Source organism: Barbus barbus, assembly GCF_936440315.1.
Source record: "Barbus barbus genome assembly, chromosome: 27".
Classification (NCBI taxonomy): domain Eukaryota; kingdom Metazoa; phylum Chordata; class Actinopteri; order Cypriniformes; family Cyprinidae; genus Barbus; species Barbus barbus.
Genome location: NC_136755.1, coordinates 10,956,525 through 10,979,005, shown reverse-complemented (window position 1 = coordinate 10,979,005; position 22,481 = coordinate 10,956,525). Strand labels below are relative to the sequence as shown.

The 22,481-nt window shown below is 38.5% G+C and overlaps 1 protein-coding gene across 1 annotated transcript; it reads left to right on the top strand.

Annotated features, from left to right (window-relative positions):
• Positions 1-767: 767 nt before the first annotated feature.
• LOC306846881 (zinc finger and BTB domain-containing protein 10-like) lies at positions 768-17,268 on the top strand. The gene is made up of 4 exons (XM_079380564.1): positions 768-1,905; positions 7,663-8,584; positions 14,804-14,979; positions 16,178-17,268. The coding sequence occupies exons 1-4, from the start codon at positions 1,273-1,275 to the stop codon at positions 16,475-16,477; spliced, it is 2,031 nt and encodes a 676-aa protein (XP_079236690.1). The 5' UTR covers positions 768-1,272; the 3' UTR covers positions 16,478-17,268.
• Positions 17,269-22,481: the final 5,213 nt, after the last annotated feature.

Below are 22,481 nucleotides of genomic sequence, written 5' to 3'. Positions count from 1 at the left end.
GACAGCATTTAATAATGTAAAGTATATTTAAAATAATTTATATAATATTCGTCTTGTGTTTTGGGACGTTTCTTAAACTCCACATATGTTGCTATTCGACAACAGGCTACAACAAAAACGATCGTATAAAATGTCTTCAGCATTAGCATTGTGCTGTAAGAACAGCGGTCTATTGAATTTATCAAAATAATATTGGTAGTTTAACTCATCAGTTTCCTTCATCAGTAATAAAATTTAAGGTGATCGAAAAAGTGAAATGAACAAATCAATGGAGGATGCACATTGCCCTCTGATTTACTTAAAAATGCACGTTTTTCAATGCAGCAGTTAATAAGGGCAGCTGCATAATTAAATTGACACTTAAAAGTTTTCAGCTTTCTGGATTTACTTATTTACATTAGGATTTGTAAAAAAAAAAAAAAACTATACATCTTAAAGTGTGTGCATGTGTGTGGTGTGTGTTATATTATATTATAATATAATGGCTATACAAATTAAGTGACAATAAAACAAGTGACCGTAAATCAGTTAAACTATTTAGTTTTTTATTGAAGACCAATACAATAATGTATTTGTCAGAAAAAAATTACATCTTTCAAATAAAATAAGGTTATTGAAGTTATTTATTCTTTTATTATTATTATTTATTTATTTTTGTTAAAACTGTATTAAACGAATAAAAAAAAAACACTCGCAAAAACATAGCGCTGACTCCAGACATTGATATAAAAAAGCAATCCGTCCATCTCCGTCACCACCTGTAAATTACACCTATGCACCGCTCTTCGCGAAGAACACACCTGTCCCGAGCATCACGACTCGGGCGACAAACATGGAGCGACGTCTGTAATGTCACGCGCAGGGGAGGCGTGAAAGGGATACAAGCACTTACTGGTTTGAGACGTGTACTTCTATAGATGAAAAAGCATGCGGAAAATGGGTGCAGTCATCGACACAAAAGACCCCTGGCTGTTTGGCGTCACCCCCATCTTCCTTTAACAGGAGCCCCCCCTCCTCCTCCCTCTGACCGAGATGCATTGTGGGGGAAGTCGTTGCCATTCGACCTCTGCGGGGCCTGCGCGAACGCAGACAGAACCCTCAAATTCATTATGCCTTTAAAACCCCTATTTATTTCCGCATAACCTACATACTCTCACCAGGAGGCCGGAGCGCGGAAAAACGGCTCGTTTCATGCGGAATACTTTTTTAAGAGAGCCACGATCGGATTTTTGTTTTGTTGAGAAAGTGTAGATTGTAATTTATTTGAAGAAAATGTCCGGAGAGCGAAACCGCAGGTCGCTGGCTTTCCGAGGAGGTGGATTAGCCGTGACCGGTGCCAGCGCCGTCGGCGGCAACAGCTGTGAGGCCCCGGCCTGTCAAGACCGACATCTGAACGGGAACAGACCTGATCAAGAGGACGACAGGGATCTGGGGGCGAAAGGACCATCGCTGGGGAAAGTCGAGGGCGGGGGGTCCGTGAGCGACAGCACGGAGCCCGAGGAGGACGACGACCCGGAAGGCGGCAGTTGGACAGCGGGGAAAGATCATGACAGAGGCGTAATGGTGAAAACTGAGGGCTGTAAGTGGGCAACTGGCAACGGCGTGAACCGGGAAGACTGTAGCGGAGGAGAGGCGGAGGAAGCGGCCGCTAGGAAGCCGCTGCTGGAGATGAGACCTCAGACGCTGCTGATCCAGAAACACTCGCTCTTCCAAGCCTCCTGGCTGCAGGAGTTTCCCTGGCTCAAATTCAGCCAGGAAACAGGGCTGATGTCTTGCTCTTGGTGCCATAACATCGCCACCAACAACAGCGACGAGCTGGTGAAAGGCAGCCGGAATTACAAGCGGGCCTTGCTGCTGAGACATCACCTGTCCTCCGAACACGGCAGGAATGACCCGACCAGACAGGTACGTCCACACTGCGGTATGCTAGGGACGGGGACGCGCGGATACGCGACGGAGCCCACCTGGGCAGTGCTGTTCGGTGTGTAGTTAACAAATGTCGACGCTTTTCCGGCTTTTTAGGAGCAGGAATGCTGCTTTTAAAGCCGTTTAGCGAGCTAACAGGTCTGTTAGCGATAGACTCAGGTCGGAGGTAGCAGGTTAGCATATGTGAGCTAACTGGATCAGCGCTGTCAGTTGGTGAGCTGAAAGACCCTCGACTAGGTGATTTAAAGCGTAAAATCTATTTTATGGGTTGTCGCGTTTTATATTATCATATTTCTTTATTTATATGATTTGGAATTAGACATTTGTTATTAAAAAGACCAAAAGTATCATAAAGTGAGACCGTGGCTCAAAATGTATGTCCTCGTTTCCTGCATTGCACTGTAATTATCAACCCTGGTTGTCATGGTTACTAACCTGATCGCTACAGAGGTCACACAATGGCAAGGGTTTGACCCTGCTACCTTTGGGGAGCCACACCCCTTCCCAACCCCCTCGCTGTAAAAAGTGACCTCTGGCACATCTCACCCTCCCCTCTTAGGGCACCTAAATTAGAGGCATTGTGTTAGGTGACTCCCGAAGATCCATAGATAGTGTGTGTGACTTGCTACATTGGGTCAGAGTGAATTATGTCGCCTGTAATGACAGCAATGCCTGATATGTGCAGGCTACTGCAACGAACAGAATAAGATTAGGCTTGAATAAATCATATGGTATCAGCAGCTGAGAAACACTTTTGTGAGATAATGCATTGTAATAGTGAAATGTAATTTATATTTGATACATTCTGCATCCAAAGGAACCGTACAATGCCAAGACTTGTCGTTTAAGATAAATAGTTATTGATTGATTTTTTTTTTATGCATTTGATTCCCTGTCCATTATCAAGCCACAAAATGATTGATTCATGTGCTAAATCCTATCTGTTGCTGCCCAGATGTTGTGTTACTGGTTTGCCAGTAAAATCCCTTAGGATTGTGTGGTATGATAATGTCCAGTCCAATCGGGGTGACACAAAGTGTTCCACTAACTCAGTTTATACCCCTCACTAATTAGGAAGGAAAGGAGGAGGAGAGATTACCACCGCCTCCCTAGCAACAGGAGGGTTAAGACGCTACAGAAGATCTATTATGCTTTCCTGTTCAATCGCTTTCCTCTGTCAGTCAACCTTTTTACAATACTTAGCTTTTTTGTATAACTGTATGTTACGTAATATGTGGAGTAAATGTGCTATGCTCTTAAAAATAAAGGGTCGTGTGAAAAAGGGGCTTTTCACAGTGATGCCACATAGAGGAACCATTTTGGGTTTCCGAAAAAAACTCTCACAGTTATGAAAATAACTATTTTTTCATAGTGTGAAGAATATTTTAATAGAAGCTTTTCCAACTATAAAGAACCTTTTGGCTCCATGCTATTTAGGTTCCTTATTGGCATCGATGGTTCCATGAAGATCCTTTCAATGTCAAAGGTTCTTCATAATGGAAAAAGTTTCTTTAGATTATTAAATGTTCTTCACAATAAGAACAAAAATGGTTCTTTTAAAAACTGATCACTGAAAGGTTCTTTTTGGAACTAAAAATGGTTCTACTATAGTATCGCTGAAAAAACTCCCTTTTGAAACCTTTATTTTTAAGAACGTGGATGTTTAAGGTTCTTGATGGAATCATTGATGCCAATAACGAATCATTATTTTTAAGAGGGATTTTGTTATTGACATCTCAGCAATAAGAGTTATAGACATGGAGATCACGAGATTATAGAAGAATAGTATCTGTCATAAAGTAGCCTAATTGGATGAAACATTAGGAGGTCTGCTGTCTGAGTAAAGAAAGGCTGTTCTTATAGGCCACATCCTCCAATAGCCAATTTCATAATTGTGATCTATTATGTTCTTCAGTGCCGCAACTGTCCGTCATAATGGGATAAATTTCTTCACTGGTCCATATCAAACTTCTGTAATTGGATTACCCCTAAAGAAGGATATCTGGGTTGCCTCACTCTCCAGACTAGACTTCGCCCTCAAAGTATTTGCCCTCTGTTCCTGTTATTAGTGAGCCGCAATGAAGACTAGGGTCTCCACCCCTGTACTGTCTGACGCTGTGAGATATGTGTGTATTGGGGGGGCTGTTGTGTTGTTGGTGCTGGTGGTTGTGCTGGTGGGGGAGAATTCCCTGGAATTTTGTATCGATGAGCCCTGCTCTTTGTTGGGAGGCCCAGATCCTGGCATTCCCCTCCCACACCTTGGGTCAAGCACACTGCTGCATTGTTCATGCATCTGGATGAGGGGTCCAGGCGCTGGCCTCAGGGGCTGGGATGGCTCAGGAAGACTATGTGCAAGGAAAACAAAACCGCCATCCCTGTTGTCTGAGGCACAATGTCCCCCTAACGTACCACTTGTACAGTGTGTTCTCATCGCGGCCCTGGTAGGTGATAAAGGCACAGCTCTCTGTTGCTGAAGGCTATGTGTTTAAATTTTGGGGAGCTATTGTTGGTTTACGGTGAATGGAACATGTTGGAAGTGTACAATAGAATAATGGGTGTTGGCAACTCATCGCCTGAAGAGCTTTAAGCGACTGCCTGTTCAACTGCAGCGCAGGAGAAGGGCAGCAGTATTGGTGGTGGTTGTATAATGTTCCCGTTTCGCATCAAAATGAAAGTCTGGGGTTGGAAACCAGAGAGAGAAAACCACAGCAAGTTTCGTGTGCAACACGTTTGAATCTGAAAACATACCGTTTCCTATTTTCTTTGATGTGTCACATTCCAAATGATACATTATTATTTATTTTTTTCTACATACACTACCATTAAAAGATTTGGGTCGGTAAAATAAAAATATATATATAATGTTTTTTTTATTAAAAGCATTTTTTTTTTCTTATGATGGAAAAGCTGAATTTTCAGCAGCCATTACTCTAGTCTTCAGTGTCACATGATCCTTAGAAATTATTCTAATATGCTGATTTGCTGCTCAAGGAACATTTTTTATTATTATCATTGTTTAAAACTGTTGTGCTGCTTAATATTTTTGCAGAAACTGTGCTGCATTTTTTTTTTTCAGGATTCTTTGGTGAATAAAAATGTCAAAAGAACAGCATTTTGAAATGTAAATCTTTTGAAACATTCTAAATTATCTTTACTGACACTTTTAAAGAATTTAATGAATTCTTTCTAAATAAATGTATTAAATTCTTTAAAAAAAAATCTTACTAATCCCCAACCTTTGAACAGTAGTGTAAATGAAATCCAAACATGTCAGGGTTTTGTGAGTAAAAAAAAAAAAAAAATGTCTGAGAAACACAATTAGCATCAACCGAATGAGATCATAATTTTGGCATTTATAGATATTGTAAAAGTAATGTATTTTCCTTTCGTTGTTTGGTTGTACAGTTTGCACAGGCCAAATGGCTTACAAAGGGAGGGCACAAATGACCTAGCAGCACAACTGTAGACAATAACAATAACAAACATTCAATTAAGAAAAAGACTATGCCAAATGTCAAACTGTCACCACAGACTCATTTTGACAGGGTTTAATGGGGGGAATCGTCGAATAGCATCTGTTCTCTTGCATACGTTTACACGTGGCACATCTGGAGAAAGGATGAACTGTGTGTGAGTGTACATGAGAGAACGAAAGAGAGAGAAAGAAAAAGAGGTTAATTCTGAACTAGCATGTCCTGACACCCGCTTTCGACTGCCACCTCATCTGTCCTCTCTTCATAGCTTGGCTTGGCCCACAGTCAGGCTCACTCTGGATAGACAGAGGCAAACAATAGTGGGGACATTGTGACACCACAAACGGACATTCATTCTTGTTTAACACCCCTGTTTCTCTAACCTGCTCTTCGCTAGATCTGTCTGAACTCAACAGTGCTGCTATTTAATCAGACTACATTTATTTTCTTTATTTTAAAGGATTAGTTTACAAAAAAAAGAGAAAATTTCTAATTGAAATTCTTTGCTCACCCTCACATCATTTCATACGTCAGTGTAACCCAAAAGGAGAATTGGAAGAATTGCGCTCTTTACCACAGCTCTCATTCATGCTTGTCATGTCTCTTTTATGTAAGAAATACACAAAAAGCGGTTTTCAAACAGGTTTCCCAAACATGCCCATGTCTGCCATTGTTTGTCAAACAGATAGTCCTATCCCAAACTCGTACCATCTGTTGAGTCAGCGTTGCTGGTCGGGGTGCTTGAACAGGGAAATGTTATGAAAGTGCCACTGAGTCACAGTGTTTACCCCCCCAAAAATACACACTCTAGCTTTAAATTTTACTCTGTTCCTCACACACAGCTATAATATGATTTTAGAAGCTTTGGAATACGCTGCAAATCATATGGTCTACTTTTAAGGTGTAATTTTAGCAGTTGAACAGTTCCTGGTCACTATAAACTATCATTCAGAGGTGTGGGTTCAGTAAGATAGATATTAAACAAAAATTAATACTTATATTCAGTAAGAACACATTAAATTGATCAAAAGTGACAGTGAGGACATTCGTAATGTTACAAACAATTTCTATTTCAAATACTTTTTTTAAATTACTTTTCCACAAAAATATTAAACCGCACAGGCTGTTGTCTACATTGATAATAATAAGAAATGTTTATTGAGCAGCAAATCCGCATATTATGATGATTTCTGAAGGATCATGTGACCCTGAGGACCGTAATGATGCTGGAAATTCAGCCATCACAGGAATAAATTACATTTTAAAAAAGTTATTTTGTAATTATATTTCACAGTATTATTGTTTTTACTTTATTTTTAAGAGACGTCTTTTAAACACATGAAAAAATCTTACTTGCCCAACACATTATATTGCAAAGAGTAGCTTGAACATTTTTTCAGAATATCTCTTTTGTGCGTGTATTCAAATGAGTCATACAAGTTTTAATCAACATGAGAGTGAGTGAAAGATGAAAGGATTTTATTCCAGCTCTGGTTTTGTAATTCCAGCTGTGTTTTTCTAAGTCTTTTGCAACCTTCCCCAGTAAGTGTGCTAGGGAATTGTAAGAGCTTTCTTCACAAAGCTTCAATGTAGCACTAAAGCAGCAATAGTGAACAATGAGCCTGGAGGAAAGGACTGGCATTGTGTGGAGAAATGGGGCTGCGCTCTCTCTCCCTCTCTCTCTCTCGCTCTCTGACTACTGGTTGGGCCTGCTATAGCTGGATCAGACTACAGTAATAACCCCATCTACCAGGACAAGCCCAGCAGTGTGGAGGAGGGGGGCTGGGAAGGCCTCCGCCCTGAGAAATAGATTTAATCTGAATTACTCCAGCAAAAAATCCAGCTGTGTGGTAGGAGGCGGAAAAATGTAGGGTGGTATAAATTTCTGCATGGATTAGGACATCTGCTTTGCAATCCAGAAATATATTGTGTAGATTCACTCCCATTGGTAGGTAACAGACGGTTCTCTCTCTTTCTCTCTCTCTCTCTCTCTTAATTGTGAGAGCAGATGATGGAGACTGATGGTGGGATGGGATAATGGCCAAATATTTCTCATCTTAAAGAGCATTAACAAGGGTGCAGAGATCGCATCCTGTGAGCGGGGGGTGTAGCGCCGCTATAGTTCCCACAGCACTGCAGCTTTTGAGCCTGTTCAACCAGTTCTCTAGTCAGAGTTGTCACCGTACACCTGCCCTTCACCTTATGTTTACACTGTAGACTAATGCTGATTGTCATTTTTTATTTTTTTTTGTCACTCCACTAGGAGATGGAAAGGCCAGAGGACTCGGAGAGCCTGGAGGTGGAGGACTATAGAAACAAGTCCAATGAGAACTCCTACTGCTACCAGCTGCTGCAGGAGCTGGACAAGCAGCGCAAGAGCGGCATCCTCTGTGATGTCAACATCGTAGTGGGTAACCAGGTGTTCAAGGCGCACAAAAACATCCTGGTCGCTGGGAGCCGCTACTTCAAGACCCTCTACTGCCTGACGAAGAGCGAGAACTGCGACCAGACTACCATCACGCACTTGGACGTGGCGGCTGTGCAGGGCTTCTCTGTCATCCTGGACTTCCTGTACTCCGGCAACCTCTTGCTCACCAGCCAGAATGCCATCGAGGTGATGTCCGTGGCGAGTTACCTCCAGATGACCGAGGTGGTCCAGTCCTGTCGCGCCTTCATCAAAGACGCCCTCAACATCAGCATCAAGCAGGAAGCCCCTGATTCTGTGGTGGTCGACTACAACAAGCGGCGGACAGTGGCGAAAGACTGCCAGAGTGCCGACAAGAAGCCCAGCAACTTCTGGGCCACCAGCATCCTGTCCAAGTTGTCCATCAAGGCCAGTGGGCAAGTGAAGGATGAACCCAGTGACATAGAGGTGTCCGGTGGAGAAGGCTGCGCTTTGGGAAGCTCCGGTTGGGGTGGAGAGAACTCGTCAGAGTCTACAGAGACGGAGCCACAGGGTCCGGGGCCAGTGTTTGTCTGGAACGAGCCACATCCCGGCACTGGGGTCGCTGTCAAGAGAGAGGCGCATTCTGAGCCGGGCAGTGGAAGGCGGAAAAAACAGACCGCCAAGCGCTTCGTCTACAACATCCCACCTGAGCCGGAAGAGGGTTTTGACGAGGGCATGTTCATCCAGCCGTCTGCCTCCTACACCAGAGAGGACTTCTCCTACCTCTCAGAGAATGCCGGTATGTTACCCATCATGCCTTTCTCTTCTGTTCAGGTGCCATAATGGCTCTTCAAACCGAGTCCAATTCAAACCATCAGTCATAACCAATTTATGTGTCATTAAAAACACACCCAGCAAGTTTAAAAGAAAAATGTTTTCATTTCCTTGTGTGCTGGAAGTGTCTATTGAGCTCTTTGAGGTTGTGGGAGTTTGGTTATTTGAATAATGTCACCGCCCTTTTATGTAGACTCATCAGCATACTTCAGTGCTATCATTAGGTTTGTCACGTATGACAATGGTGTTTTTGACACCTCTCTCTCACACTCACACAAAGGCTAATATGCATTATTGTGAAGCCTTTGGTAGTAGTATAATCAGTGTTTGTCAGAGGCAGAATACATAGCCTTGAGGAAGAGGTCATGCCATGTTCCAATTGGCAACTTATCGTACTACTAGCACTGTTTGTGAATTTGATATGCTGAGTACATACTGTGCAAATTTTCAGCATGCAAATGGTTTACATTCGACTGTGAATTTCCATTCAAGTTGATTAGAAAAGTGGCTCATATTTGGGAATGCGATTAGATCTTAGGTTGTTTTCATTAATTTGAATATGGTTATGCAATGTCTAACATGTTGTGGACTGTATTAAAAACAGCATGCTGAATACAGTATGTAATTTTCTAGAGGGCCTGATCAAATCCTGCATGTATACTGAAACATATAACCTGAAATGTATTACATTTTTAACATTATTTGAGCTTAAAAAAAACAATATTCATGATATAGATCAGTCCGATTTTATTGTTGATTTTAAGGAGTCATGTAGTTCTTTTGACTGCAAATCTGGTATAAAATGCCCGCTTTTCACGATACAAACTTACATTCCATATTCCCCATCCCATCCCATCCACATTTCTTTTTTTCTACATTATATAATTTCCATACACTCAAAATTGTAACAGTTTTTCTACAGCCTGCACACTGTACCGGTTGATTTCCTGTGTATTGTAATTCTAAACTTTTTTCCACTCAGCTGATGTACAAAACATTAGCTGATATGTTGTTACATCTTTTATTTTCAAGCGAGAATGTGCTCAATACTAAATAATAATACGAAAGCACGTTCTCACCCACGTGCACACTCACACGCGTCTAAACCTTTAGCTTTGGCAGTCGGTCAACCAGGGTCTCTCGCATCATGATTTCTTGTCCTCAGGCCCTGTGCAGCTCAAGGCCGCAAGACTAGCTTCTCTTTTTAATTAGAGTGGCCAGTCCGTTTTCTTCTGCCCTTATTAAGGGAGTTTACCCTCCCTTCGCCTCATACCACAAAAACCTGTGTAATCTCTAGCCTGCCTAGCTGTCATGCTTCAAACTCTCTGCCCCCATTAAGAAGAGCGGCGCGTGGTATAGTATCATGTCTTAAGTGACGTGGTTCTGAGAAGAGGCTTTCTCACAACGTCGTCTATGACTCTAATGCAGGATAATGAAGTAAAGCAGGGGAAATGTTCTACCCTCAGGCTTCCTAAACGCCCTCAAATGCACTTAGCTCATATTCCTGAGGGCACTTAAATGTGCTGAGCTGACGGCTCACACCTCCAAGGCATGTGTGTGTCTGTGTTTGCCTACACATGCCTACGTATGCTTACGTACTCGCCTGTGTGCTTGCTTCCATGTTGACTACCCACTTCCTTTTTCACACATTGGGCTTTTTTCGTGAAAGGGAATGTTGCTTGTTGCTTAAACCCTGTCAGTTTATTACGTAAATATAGTATGATTACTTCTAGAAATAAAATAATTAAAACTTTTGAAATAATTTGTAATATGTCATTAAAACATTTTTATAAGCACTGATAGTGTATAAACATGTTACATTTTATAATAATTCTATTATAAAAAGTTATGGGTTGCTCTGCCCACTGAGAAATATCATTGTTTTGCTGTTTATATCCAGATAGCTCTACATTAGACATATTTTAATTAGCTGCAGTTGTGTCACACATTGTTTTATTAGTATTTCTTCTAGACTACTTTATAGCATTTATTAATGATTACAATTGGCTTTTATTTTTGTACACTCTCAGGAAATAAATGTACAAAAGCTGTCACTGGGGTGCCACCTTTTCAAACGGAACACCTTTGTTCCCCAAAAGTCCATATTGGTTCCATAAATGTACCTAAAAGATACAAAAGTAAGTTTTTTTTGAAAAGGTACAGGCTCAGTGAGTATATTTTCCATTTTCATTTGAATTTAAGTTTTAGTGATTTTGTTTATTTCAGTATTATTATTTTTCAATATTTCTATTTAAATTTAATCTTATTTAAATTTTTAGTAATTTTAGTACTTAAACTTTTCAGTTATTTGTCACAACAACAGCATTTCTAATTTCCATTTAGGTTGTTTAACTAAAAATGTAATATAAATATTAGATGGAAAAAATGTATTTTAGCTTTATTTCAATTAATATAAATATGACTACTACTACTACTACTACTAAGAGTTTGTTTTAATTCCTTTCAGTTTGAGTAATTTTAGTACTTCAGACTTGTTTCTTTTAGTTTCCAAGGCAGCATTTCTAATTTAAGTTTTTTAACTTTATATTTTTGTCTAATATTTGCATATTATTTCAGCTTTATTCCATTTATTATTATTATTATTATTATTATTATTATCATTAATAATAATAATAGTTTTTATCTATTTCAGTTTTAGTGATGTTAGTACTTCAAACTTTATTTGTTTTAGTACTTAATTTTATTTATTTAGTTATAATAGTTTCATTAATTAAAGTTTTAATTTGTCTTATATTTTATTTCATTTATATATTAATTTGATATTTATTTCAATTAATAATAATAGTTTTAGTTAACAATAACAACACTGGTGTCATGTCATGTATCATTTTCACTTTTGGTGTGAACAGACAAATGACTTTTCGATAAAACATTGTGTTGCGCTTGGATGAGCCCTGTCTGCTCTGTCTCACACATCACGCTGCAGGATCCGTCACCATAAATGCTTCAGTTCTTTCCAAACAAAACGGTTTAATTGTTTATTTTCAACAGTGACACACACATGCGCACACACACTACCCCCGATTCCCTCTTCCGAGGTGCAGCGCTGCCAGGGGCCGTCCCACCCTAATCCAGCTAATGCAGCCCAACTATCTCTGCCATTCCAAATATTGACCCAGGCAGAGTGGACCCACTGCAGAGGTACTTACAATGGGATCTGACGGCTTTGGCCCGCCTGCCTGCTAATCCACAGTGTGTAAAATGATCCACTGTTAGGGCTTCACCCATTTATTTACACATCATATCTCCTCCGCACACCCATACTCACACACATTTACAGTTGCTGCCTTACACAAAGTCGTGATCTTTACAAATAGACGCATATAGTGGTGTGAAATTATCAAGGACTTATCCCTGATTTAGGAGAGTGAACAGTAAAGGCCTGTTCACAATAAAATCGCTAACTATATTAGCGTCCACACCAGCATGCTTATAATAAGGTTTTTGTGCATTGAAGTATGGTCATCAACCATTTTAAATGCTCAAGCTCTTTAAAGCAGAATGCATTTTGATTGGCTGCTGATGTTTATATTGTTCATCAGCTGGAAAAAAAATATTCTAAAAGAGATTCCACCGATATTGTTCCGCTGTCATTGTAGTTGAGGTATGGACTGTGTTATACTTTAAAAAATGCTGAAAATTTGATAAAACTGTCTCAATCGTTATAATTATTGTCTTTGTGAACAGGCTTTAAAGGGATAGTTCATCCAAAAATGAAAATTCTGTCAGTAATTATTCACCCTCGTCGTTTCAAACCCATAATACCTTTGTTCATCTTCAGAACACAAACTTATATAAAAAAAAAAACATTTTTGATGAAATCGAGTGCTTTCTAACCCTTCATAGTCAGCAATGGAATTACCAAGTTTAAGACCCAGAAAGGTAGTAAGGACATTGTTAAAATAGTCCATTTGACATCAAGAATTTAGTAAAGTCATTATTTTCTTTGTACACACAAATTATTCTCGTAGCTTCATAAAATTACAGTTGTGTGTCATCCGCGCCACAAGGATACATCTTCTACGTTTGTTTACGCTTTGATTTGAATGAAAACTGCATATCCGGTATGCGGCTGACACACAAGAGAGTAAGCTGCTTGCGTCCAGCGGATATTCTTCAAAATGGCGCTACGCTGAACCAGAGGAGACAAATTGTTGAATAAAGACGTTGGTTTGTTTTCTTTGCGCAGAAAAAGTGTTCTCGTCGCTTCATTAAATTCAGATTGAACCACTGATGGCAGATAGACTATTCTGATCATGCTTTTCATACTTTTATAGACTTTGACAGTGTAATTTACTATGCAGTCAATGGGACAGTCACAAGCCTCCCGGATTTCATCCAAAATATCTTAAATTGTGTTCCGAAGATGAACGAAGCTTTTACGGGTTTGGAACAACATGGGGGTTAATGATAAAATGTTCATTTTGGGGTGGAGTATCCCTTTAAATATGGTCTGAAAATCTACAGAGAGGTTTGGAAATTTGAGTCTGTAAAAGTATGGACTTTTGAAATGGAAAGTGTGTAGGAACCATGTAGTTAGCCAGAAGAAGTGAGTATAAGGGTTTTTTATGAATCTGCAAATTGCCTTTCCTAGCAATGTGCTAGTTATGCCAGTTTTGCGGCTAAAGTAAACAGTACTGCTCGTCACTCCACGGAAGAGAGGGGCGGGGTCAGCAGAGCTCATTAGCAATTAAAGCAAAATGGACTAAAAACAGCTTGCTGAAAACAGAGCTGATTTTGATAGGGTAAAAAAGGTGTGTTTTTTACACTACCATTGAGAAATTTTAACCAAAATATGTTATAGACTTGTCATTAAGAACATAAAGAATTATATCAATTTATGGAAAATGGGCATCCGATGGCCCCTTTAAAGGCTGGAAAGTACAGCAACATTGAATACCTCACCAGTGTGTTGCAAACGTCAGTGCTCGGAGGGAGGGATTGTTTTCTTCAAATGTAGTTACTTAGTTAATGCTCATACCTGCAAACATCCTTTGCGTGCTTGCATTTAGTCACTTTAAAGACAACATCGATATGTAGCTACTAGCTATAAGCATTCGTGTACTTGCGTAATTGAGTATATTTCAGGCTTAAGAGGTAATGCAGTATTTCCTTAGGGGGTTGAGGTCAGTCTTAGCACTTACAGGGTGGGGTCGGTTAAAACCTTGAGCCCATTTACTACCAGTCTCTCAGATCTGGCCTAGCGAGTCTCATCCAGCCTACTGCAAGATTCCCAGCAAGAAGAGTCTTGCCATTTACACGTGTTTTGAGCAGTCTTCTGACTCCGTCCTGGCCATTGAGAATCCAAGTTAATCGTTAACCATTTTAATTACCAGCAAGCCCGTAGTAACAGATTGAACTTTAATTTCAAGCCTGTCAACTCAAACGAACGGCACAGCTGCTGTCGGGCCTTCTTTAGTCCGCAAGGTGGTGTTTAGAGCTTCGATTGAATTCCCAGGTGATCTGGCTCTCGTCACCCCCTTGGAAACCTGCTTGACGACCCTTTGTTTTGCCCATTTTGGCTCAAGCAAAGCTGGATCCCACCCTCCAATCCCACATGCTGTAGTACAGGCAGCTCCGGTCTAATTGTCACAAGACACCGCTCCAAAGAGAGCTTGAGTGTTGGGATTAATCTTTTCAGAAACGAAAAGCAGAGATTGCAGTTTACACACACTATACAGTAGTTTCTCCCCGATAAACAATTAGTCTGTTTCTGAATGTATCTTTGTGGAGCGGAATGGTGGCTTGAAGGAAAGTGTTCTTGCATTTTATACAGCTTGTTTATCAGTAGAAAATAGCATTAGACTAATATAGTTATGGCTTCTGGCATGTGTTTTCCATAGCAACTAGCACACTTGTACAATGTGTTTTTCCTTTTTTTTTTTTTTTTTTATAGGATATATATGTTGTGTATATATATACGAAGGTGACACTGAGGGTACATACAGGAGCTTATACACGCTAATTTTCTCTCCTAAGCCACACAAAGCCACTTTTTGCACACTTTTTGTCACATATCTCAAAACTGACAATTAGAGCTGATAACGCGAATGGAGAAAATTCAGCATCTGCTGGCTTGGCAGATCTCATGCTGAATTGTTTGTATCTCAGGAACCAGTGTGAAAAGTGCTGAGAATCTGTTTGTTTGTGTGGTTTCCTCTAGGTGAAGCGCCTGAAAACGCCCTCAATAAGCTGAAGTGTCCCCACTGTAACTACATTGCCAAGCACCGGCGAACACTAAAGAGACACCTGATCATCCACTCGGGCGTGCGTTCCTTCAGCTGCGACATCTGCGGGAAGCTGTTCACTCGCCGAGAACACGTCAAGAGACATTCCCTGGTAAGACAGAAGCACAAGTGTTTATAGTGGGTGAATCTCAGAAAAACATTTCACTCTAACATCTAAAGAATCTTTTTAAGAAATCAGCATACATATCGTTTATAAAGTGTACAATTTCATTATAATTAAATAATAATTCATTATAATTATATGAAATTACACGTATAAATGTATAAATAATATACATAAACATTTAAAATCTATTAATATTAATTATATCTATTTCTATTGTTTTATATTACATACGTTTTAAATATCTTTGTTATAAAGCTGTCACTAATGATTATTTTGGTAATCAAGTAATGAGTCGATTATTCTGACGACTAATTGAATAATCGGATAATTATAATTTTTTTTGTGGAAATAAAAATAGACCCAAGCAAACAGTAGCTTTTAAGATTACTTAAAATACATATATAATAGCAATGAGGCAATAATAATCAGTTCAAATAAAGGATCAAAACCAAGTTATCATGGTTTAATTGAACAAAACTGTTAAAATACATAATGTATTATAAACAATAGAGCTAACGTGCTTTACACATTAAAACAAATGCCTGCAGAAGGCGCCAATGGCCTGACAATTGTTTTTACATTTACAGCGCGATCTAATATTGTCTGAACAACATTTAGTTCAAATATCCACTTAATCTTTCTTATTTGGCCATTTCTTTATGACAGAAATGCTACAGCCACTGTAATTTCTTCAATATGTGGACATCAAAACATGTAAACTCAGAACGAGGGTTTAAACTTTCATTTTAAAATCGCGCTTAACAGAGATGAGATGCTTTTTGAGATGCTCCACACATGTAAATGATAACAGTGGAATGTGCCACTTGACACGGACAAAAATTGCCTTTTTTATATATATATTTTTTACATTTATTTTTATATTTACACACATTTATATATGTCATACTGGAATATAAAATACACAGTATATAATATAAAATATTATTTTATTTATACATATATTTTATTTGCATTACGCTAATGACAATTCCCCAATGGAAATGCTTAATTATGTTTGTGTTCCTAAATAATTCCCTTGCATAGTATAATGTGTTATTTATGTCCTTTGATTTTGGAGTGACATGATAGACATACTTGACAAGTTTTGCGATAATCTTGCAATACTTGCTAATGTTCTCTTTCTTCACTCACTAATATCCGTGTTCATGACATTCGTTTGCAGGTTCACAAAAAGGATAAGAAATACAAGTGTATGGTATGCAAGAAGATCTTCATGTTGGCGGCCAGCGTGGGCATACGGCACGGCTCTCGGCGCTACGGCGTGTGCGTGGAGTGCGCCGACTCCCACCAAGGCACGCAGGAGGGTCTGGAGGGCATGCAGGACCTGGAATTCGCCCGCGACGAAGACTTTGACGAGGCCGGAGAGGGAGATGAGGACATGGAGGCGGAAGGGGAGGAGCCCAATGAGATTGACCAATCCAACTGCGAGGGTGATGCGGGTGCCACCCCCGAGAAGGACTAAATTAGACATAACCTGGAAGAGAAACGAATCAAAATGCAAAGAAAAAAAATAGCTGGGAAACAATCAACAATTCCAAAGTGCTATCAAACCTCTTTGTTGCACGTGAAGTTATGTCAAAGAGATATATAGCTTTGTTAGAGAGGGACTCCAATATTTAAAGATTGTTCTATGTGTCAGAGTCTGGGCTTTGTTCCTGTCAGAGAAAGAGGTATAATGATATATAACAAAAAAATCAGGTTTTTCTGTGATGTATTTTTTTTTTCTTTTGTAGGGGCAGAGGGTGTACAGCGTTTTTGAGTTATAATAGGCCAATCATATTAAAAGAAATATTAATTATTTAATTTATGAAGAAAGATATTATGGTCTTATGAAAATTATAGAATTAGATTTTTTTTTTTTTTTTTTATGTACGTCTGCTTATTTTCAGTTCATAACTGCGCTTCCTGACAGACCTGATCGTATATTGCTCAGAGGAGGAGCTCAACAAAGAAGGAGCATTATAGATATTCCGCTTACAGGAAGATTTTTTCTTTTTTTTTTCGTGTGCGTGTTTCCTTTCTAGGTAAATGTTGTCATGAAATTTTATTAAATATACAAGTATATATATTTTCCTTTTCCCTGCACAAATCTTGGAACCAAAAATCTGTTTTGTGACTCTAATTGACCACAGCCATATTTATGATTAAGTTATACGGGGCTGTTAGATCGTGCCAAGCAGAACGCACACCAAGATTTTTTGCAGGACACAAAACTACTGAAAATGCTGAGAGAACATAAAGCAGAGAAATATAAAAAAGAAAGAAAGAAAAAAACCGAAAAATAGAAAATGCTAAAATATAAGGGGTATATACTATTGCTAGCTTTATTTGAATCACAGCATCACAGTAACACTTTATAAGCATTTTGACATTCACTTAAAGCTTGAATTTTGCCAAATGATGGAAACGTTTGGTGCTGTAACGCTTTTATTTTTATTATTATTGTTTTTAAATACTGGACCTACAAGCTATATATGATGTTAATAATCGTAAAGCCTACTCAACTCAGTTATACTAATCAGCTTTGTATTTTACACTGTTGTGCTAAGGAGCCTATCAGGTATGCTTTTCTGTTTTTAACGTCTTTTCTATGAAATGCACATACACACACACACACACACAAACCATTTGTTGTTGTTAAAACTACTGGCAGTACTTGTACAGATGGAACGACCTGATGTTCTTGAGTTGGTTAGTGGTACTGAGCTTACTTTGAATCACTTGAACGACCTGTGTACCGTTTTTGAAGAATGCAGATGGAAAGAGGTGGTTTGCAATAGACTCCCAAACATCGTTTTGGTCCCCTGTAACATTTGCGATCATTTCGGTTTCGTTTATTTGGACTTTGTCGTGTGTCTGCTGAGTGGAAAACACTTTGCTTGTGCTGATGTAGAGCGGAAGGTCTATGGAAGTACATAGACGGGCACTTACTGTTCTGCATTTGATAATTTCTTATTTCCCCAAAGCCGGTCTGGATGGAAATATATTGAAACTGTTGTGTTTTATTCCATACTGAGCTTTTTTTCTTTATTTTTTTTTTTACATTTCATTATTTAATGCTATATATGTATTGACTCCAAAATGCAATCAAGACTGTTAATTTTTTATTTGTCCTACCAAAATCGTTGTTTAATTGTTAAAGATAATGTATAAGAAAACCAGGTAAATATTTAGTGTAGAGCCTTGCTTGTGTATGTCGTCAGATTTAAATGTTTTTATTCTAAAGTCAATCATTCACTTTACCCTTATATTGTTTTATTTGTCCTACCTTTTGATGTTTTATTTAGTTTTTGTTCATCCGTTGTGTTTTTTTCAATTTAAGCACATATTTTTTAAGAACTATTGTTTGTGGGTTAATTCCTAGGAGCAGGAGTTTCTGTTCATATGCAGTGGATATATATCGAAGTGCTATACTGATACAGAAATCGTCTATTTTTCCCTTTACTCGAGATGAAAGTGCATTTTAAAAGCTGTATAGAAGATCCTGTTTGTATTGCTTACCTTCAGATCACTGTGGGAGGGATCTTATATACATAATAAATATATATATATATATATATATATATATATATATATATATATATATGAAAGATTATGAAAAATATATATATATAGATATTTAATTAGTTGATTTAAATGATGGCACGTCGCTGCAGTTAACCGGTTTAAAACCTCGGCCTGGCTATCACTGTTCTCACCAAACTTCACACTTTCTGTTCACATGTGCACGTTCACCATCATGTCGGTTTATTGTTTTTCTTGTTTTGTCTGTGTATCAGTTCAACTCACATTAATGTACTCCTTTAACTTTATGCTGTATATGGACATAAGACAAAAAAAACAAAAAAACACTACAGATGAAGGTTTTTTTCAACTGTATTTTGTAAAAGCTGTTTCAAAGATGTATTTTTCAACTCTTACAGTGATGCAAATGGGGCCACGGGCTCACCTCAAACACAAATCAAATCAGGTTATTCTTTTTATGTTTTTTCAAGATTTCAAATGAATACATTTTCCTTCTCTTTCAATTGTACTACTGTTCCTCTATTATAAATTTTAAAATAAAACTTTGATATTTCTCTGTGCTGTACTGTCTTATTGCACTAATCAGAGGACGTTTTGAGGGTGCTCAAGGGTGATCGGTCATATCTTGTAATTTATGAATTTGTCAGCGTTGACCTACAAATTTAACACATGTGGATATGCACATTTCTAGTGCACTTTTGTTAGATTTTACACTGTCGAGCCTGAAAAGTTTGTGAAAAAATATTGCAGATAAAGTTCAAAACCGTAAGATTAGTGGAGTAGCATTTCTTATATGGGTTGTTACACGCATAGATACTAACAGTGCAAACAAAAAAATCACATTGTCACACGTTACTGTTTTTGGAGCACCAGAAACAACCCTCTTTTTAAAAGAAATGTGCTCATACTTGCATATGCACACAGTGAATTGACATGAATTAGCATTATTTGTATTTAATGTTTTTCCTGTACTGTACATGTACAGTACTCTTTCACAGTAATGCTATTTAAAGGGATCATCAGATGCAAAATTCACTTTTCCAGTTGTTTGAACATCAATGCGTGTTGGAAGTGTGTGTACACAACCATCCTATAATTATAAAAATCCACCCAGTGTTTTTTTTTAAATCCCCTTTCTCAAATCAGGCTGCTCTGAGATTCCTGACAGAATGACGTAGTTCTGTACAGGCCCCTCCCACGATTGGCAAGATGGTCTTACCTTAGACCGCCCTGAGTGAGCTGTAGTCTTGAGTAGCCAGACCTTTAGACTGACGGCTGAAGGTCTGGGAACTTTGGCGGCTTTGAATGGCCAAGGCCATATGACTGACAGGTAAAGCAACCAATCACGTTTCGTTTTGTGCTGCCGCGTCATGTTTAGGGGAGTAGAAATGTCGCCACAATAACAGACCAGTGTGCAAAACTCTCTGGCATATTTTAAAGATTCTATTTTAAATATTTAAAGAACTTATATTATGAATATTTCACATACTTTTGAAAATCCAGCGTTTAGTTGACGTGATAAGCGCTCGCTGTCACAATTGTAAATACGACGGCTTTTTCGTTGCGTCAGGGGGTTTGGCGCTACAGCATTTTTGTTTCCAGGCAGCACATCTCCCGGAAATCCTGTATAATCTAACCAATCCGATGAAGACTTCGAAACTCCTTAAGTCTTTCCAGATAAGTGTGCCATATGCATCAGACGTCCATGGGCGTGACGTCTGAGGCTGAGACTAAGTGAGCTGTAAACAGTCCGACCGCCATTGTGTCACTCCAGTGCAGGGGAAGACAAGATGTCTCAGATTAAGCGATTGAGGTATTTTGTTGTTGGATGTAATAATGAATATAGCAGTCGTCATTTACTCCCGACATCTGAGCCGCTGAAGATGCAGAGGATTAACGTTACTTTCGCTTTGAAGTGAATGCGCCGATCCCCAATCTGCCTAAATGCTCTATGTTTGCGTGAATCATTCGTGATCCTGCCTCACCTACAGAAGAAGTGAGTATAAGGGTTTTTTATGAATCTGCCAATTGCCTTTCCTAACAATGTGCTAGTTAGCCAGTTTTGCGGCTAAGGTAAACAGTACTGCTTGTCACTCCACTGAAGAAAAGGGCAGGGTCAGCAGAGCTCATTAGCATTTAAAGCAACATGGACTAAAAAAAATAGCTTGCTGAAAACAGAGCTGATTTTAGCTGGATGTTTTTTACACTACTATTGAGAAATTTTAACCAAAGTATGTTATAGACTTTTAATTAAGACCCTAAAGAATCATATCAGTTTGTGCAAAATGGGCATCCAATGAATGACCCCTTTAAGATACTGCAGAATGATATGTTTATATAATATTTACTTCCTTATTTGTTTCACAATTTGTGCAAACATGGGCAAAATGACATAACTACTGTTCATCATCTCGTGAATACTTTTGAATTGTGATGTCAGTCATATAGAGGAAGTTTTCATAGGAAACGCCCCCAAACATTTGGTGTTTATGTGAGAGCCCAAGATGTTCCTCTTCAGGATACAGCAGGACTGATGAGACAAGCATGTGATTCTATATTTCATATTCCATCATCTCCTCATGCTGTCATCACTTCTGTATCACACTACACCGCCATCTAGTGGACATTCCTCGAAATTGTACTTTACGTTAAATTTATTTTTTAGTGACACTTTTCTTTTATTATTATTATTATAATTATTTTACTTATTTACATTTAAATCACAGAAAAAGAACGTTAGGATTTTCAAGTAATATTTCTTCAAGTCTAATGGATCATGAACTATATTTTAGTTAAGTGTATAATAATTTAAAAAGAAAGTAGCAGTGGAGTGTCAGTTGTTACGACAATTTCGCAACTAAACACGCACGTGGACGCACACACACACACACACACACACACACACTTGATTTATTGATTTGCTAGACATTATAAGTCTACCTGTAGGCTGCCTCAGTTTATATTGCAGCTTTGTAGTCTACATGTTGCCAAAACTGTTTGCTGTTATTTAACATGCCTTGATTTTACATTACGTGTTTACATTTTGTTTTATATAATGATGATGACAGAAGGCTGAAGACAGTCCGACAGTTTAACTCTTCATACAGACCCACTTCTGTCCACTAGATGGCAGACAATTACTTTCTTTCACAACGTTTCTCCATAGTTTGTTGTTAATTTTCTCTTTATTTATTTATTTATTTATACAAAATTATGGCATTATCATTCAGTACCCCTAAAATCACCTGTACTTTATATAGAATAAAACTAAAAATATCAAGAAAAAAAAAAAGCCAATATGAAGGTCAACCTTCAAACGGAAGTTCTTCTTTTCATATATGACAAGCCATGAGTTGCATAGTTTTGAAAATGTTAATTATGCTTATTGTCTGTGCTACAAGCTTGTAGATTCCAAACAATTGCCAGATACATAAAGTTAATTTCTGTTTCGTTTCTTTATTCATAGATAGATAGATAGATAGATAGATAGATAGATAGATAGATAGATAGATCTACAATATACATTGTTATACCTATCTATCATATAGGCCTACATTGTTCTATCTATCTATCTATCTATCTATCTATCTATCTATCTATCTATCTATCTATCTATCTATCTATCTATCTATCTATCTATCTATCTATCTATCTATCGATACACAGATAGATAGATAGGCTGGTTGATTTTGGGCCCAAAGGCCTAAATTAGTTTTTGAGTATATTTGCAAGTGTGTTTGTTTGGCCCAAGTTCATTCATCTGAGTGAATGTTTGTGTATATGCGTGTGTGTGTTTGTTTATGCATGGTGTGAGTGTGTGTGTGTGTGTGTGCACTGTTCAAACATGCCCCTGGGCAACCACACACTGGCTCATTCTGCTGGCTGTGTGAGAATGGATGGCTGCTTTTGTGTGGGTGTCTGTCAGTGCTGTTGTGTGAAGC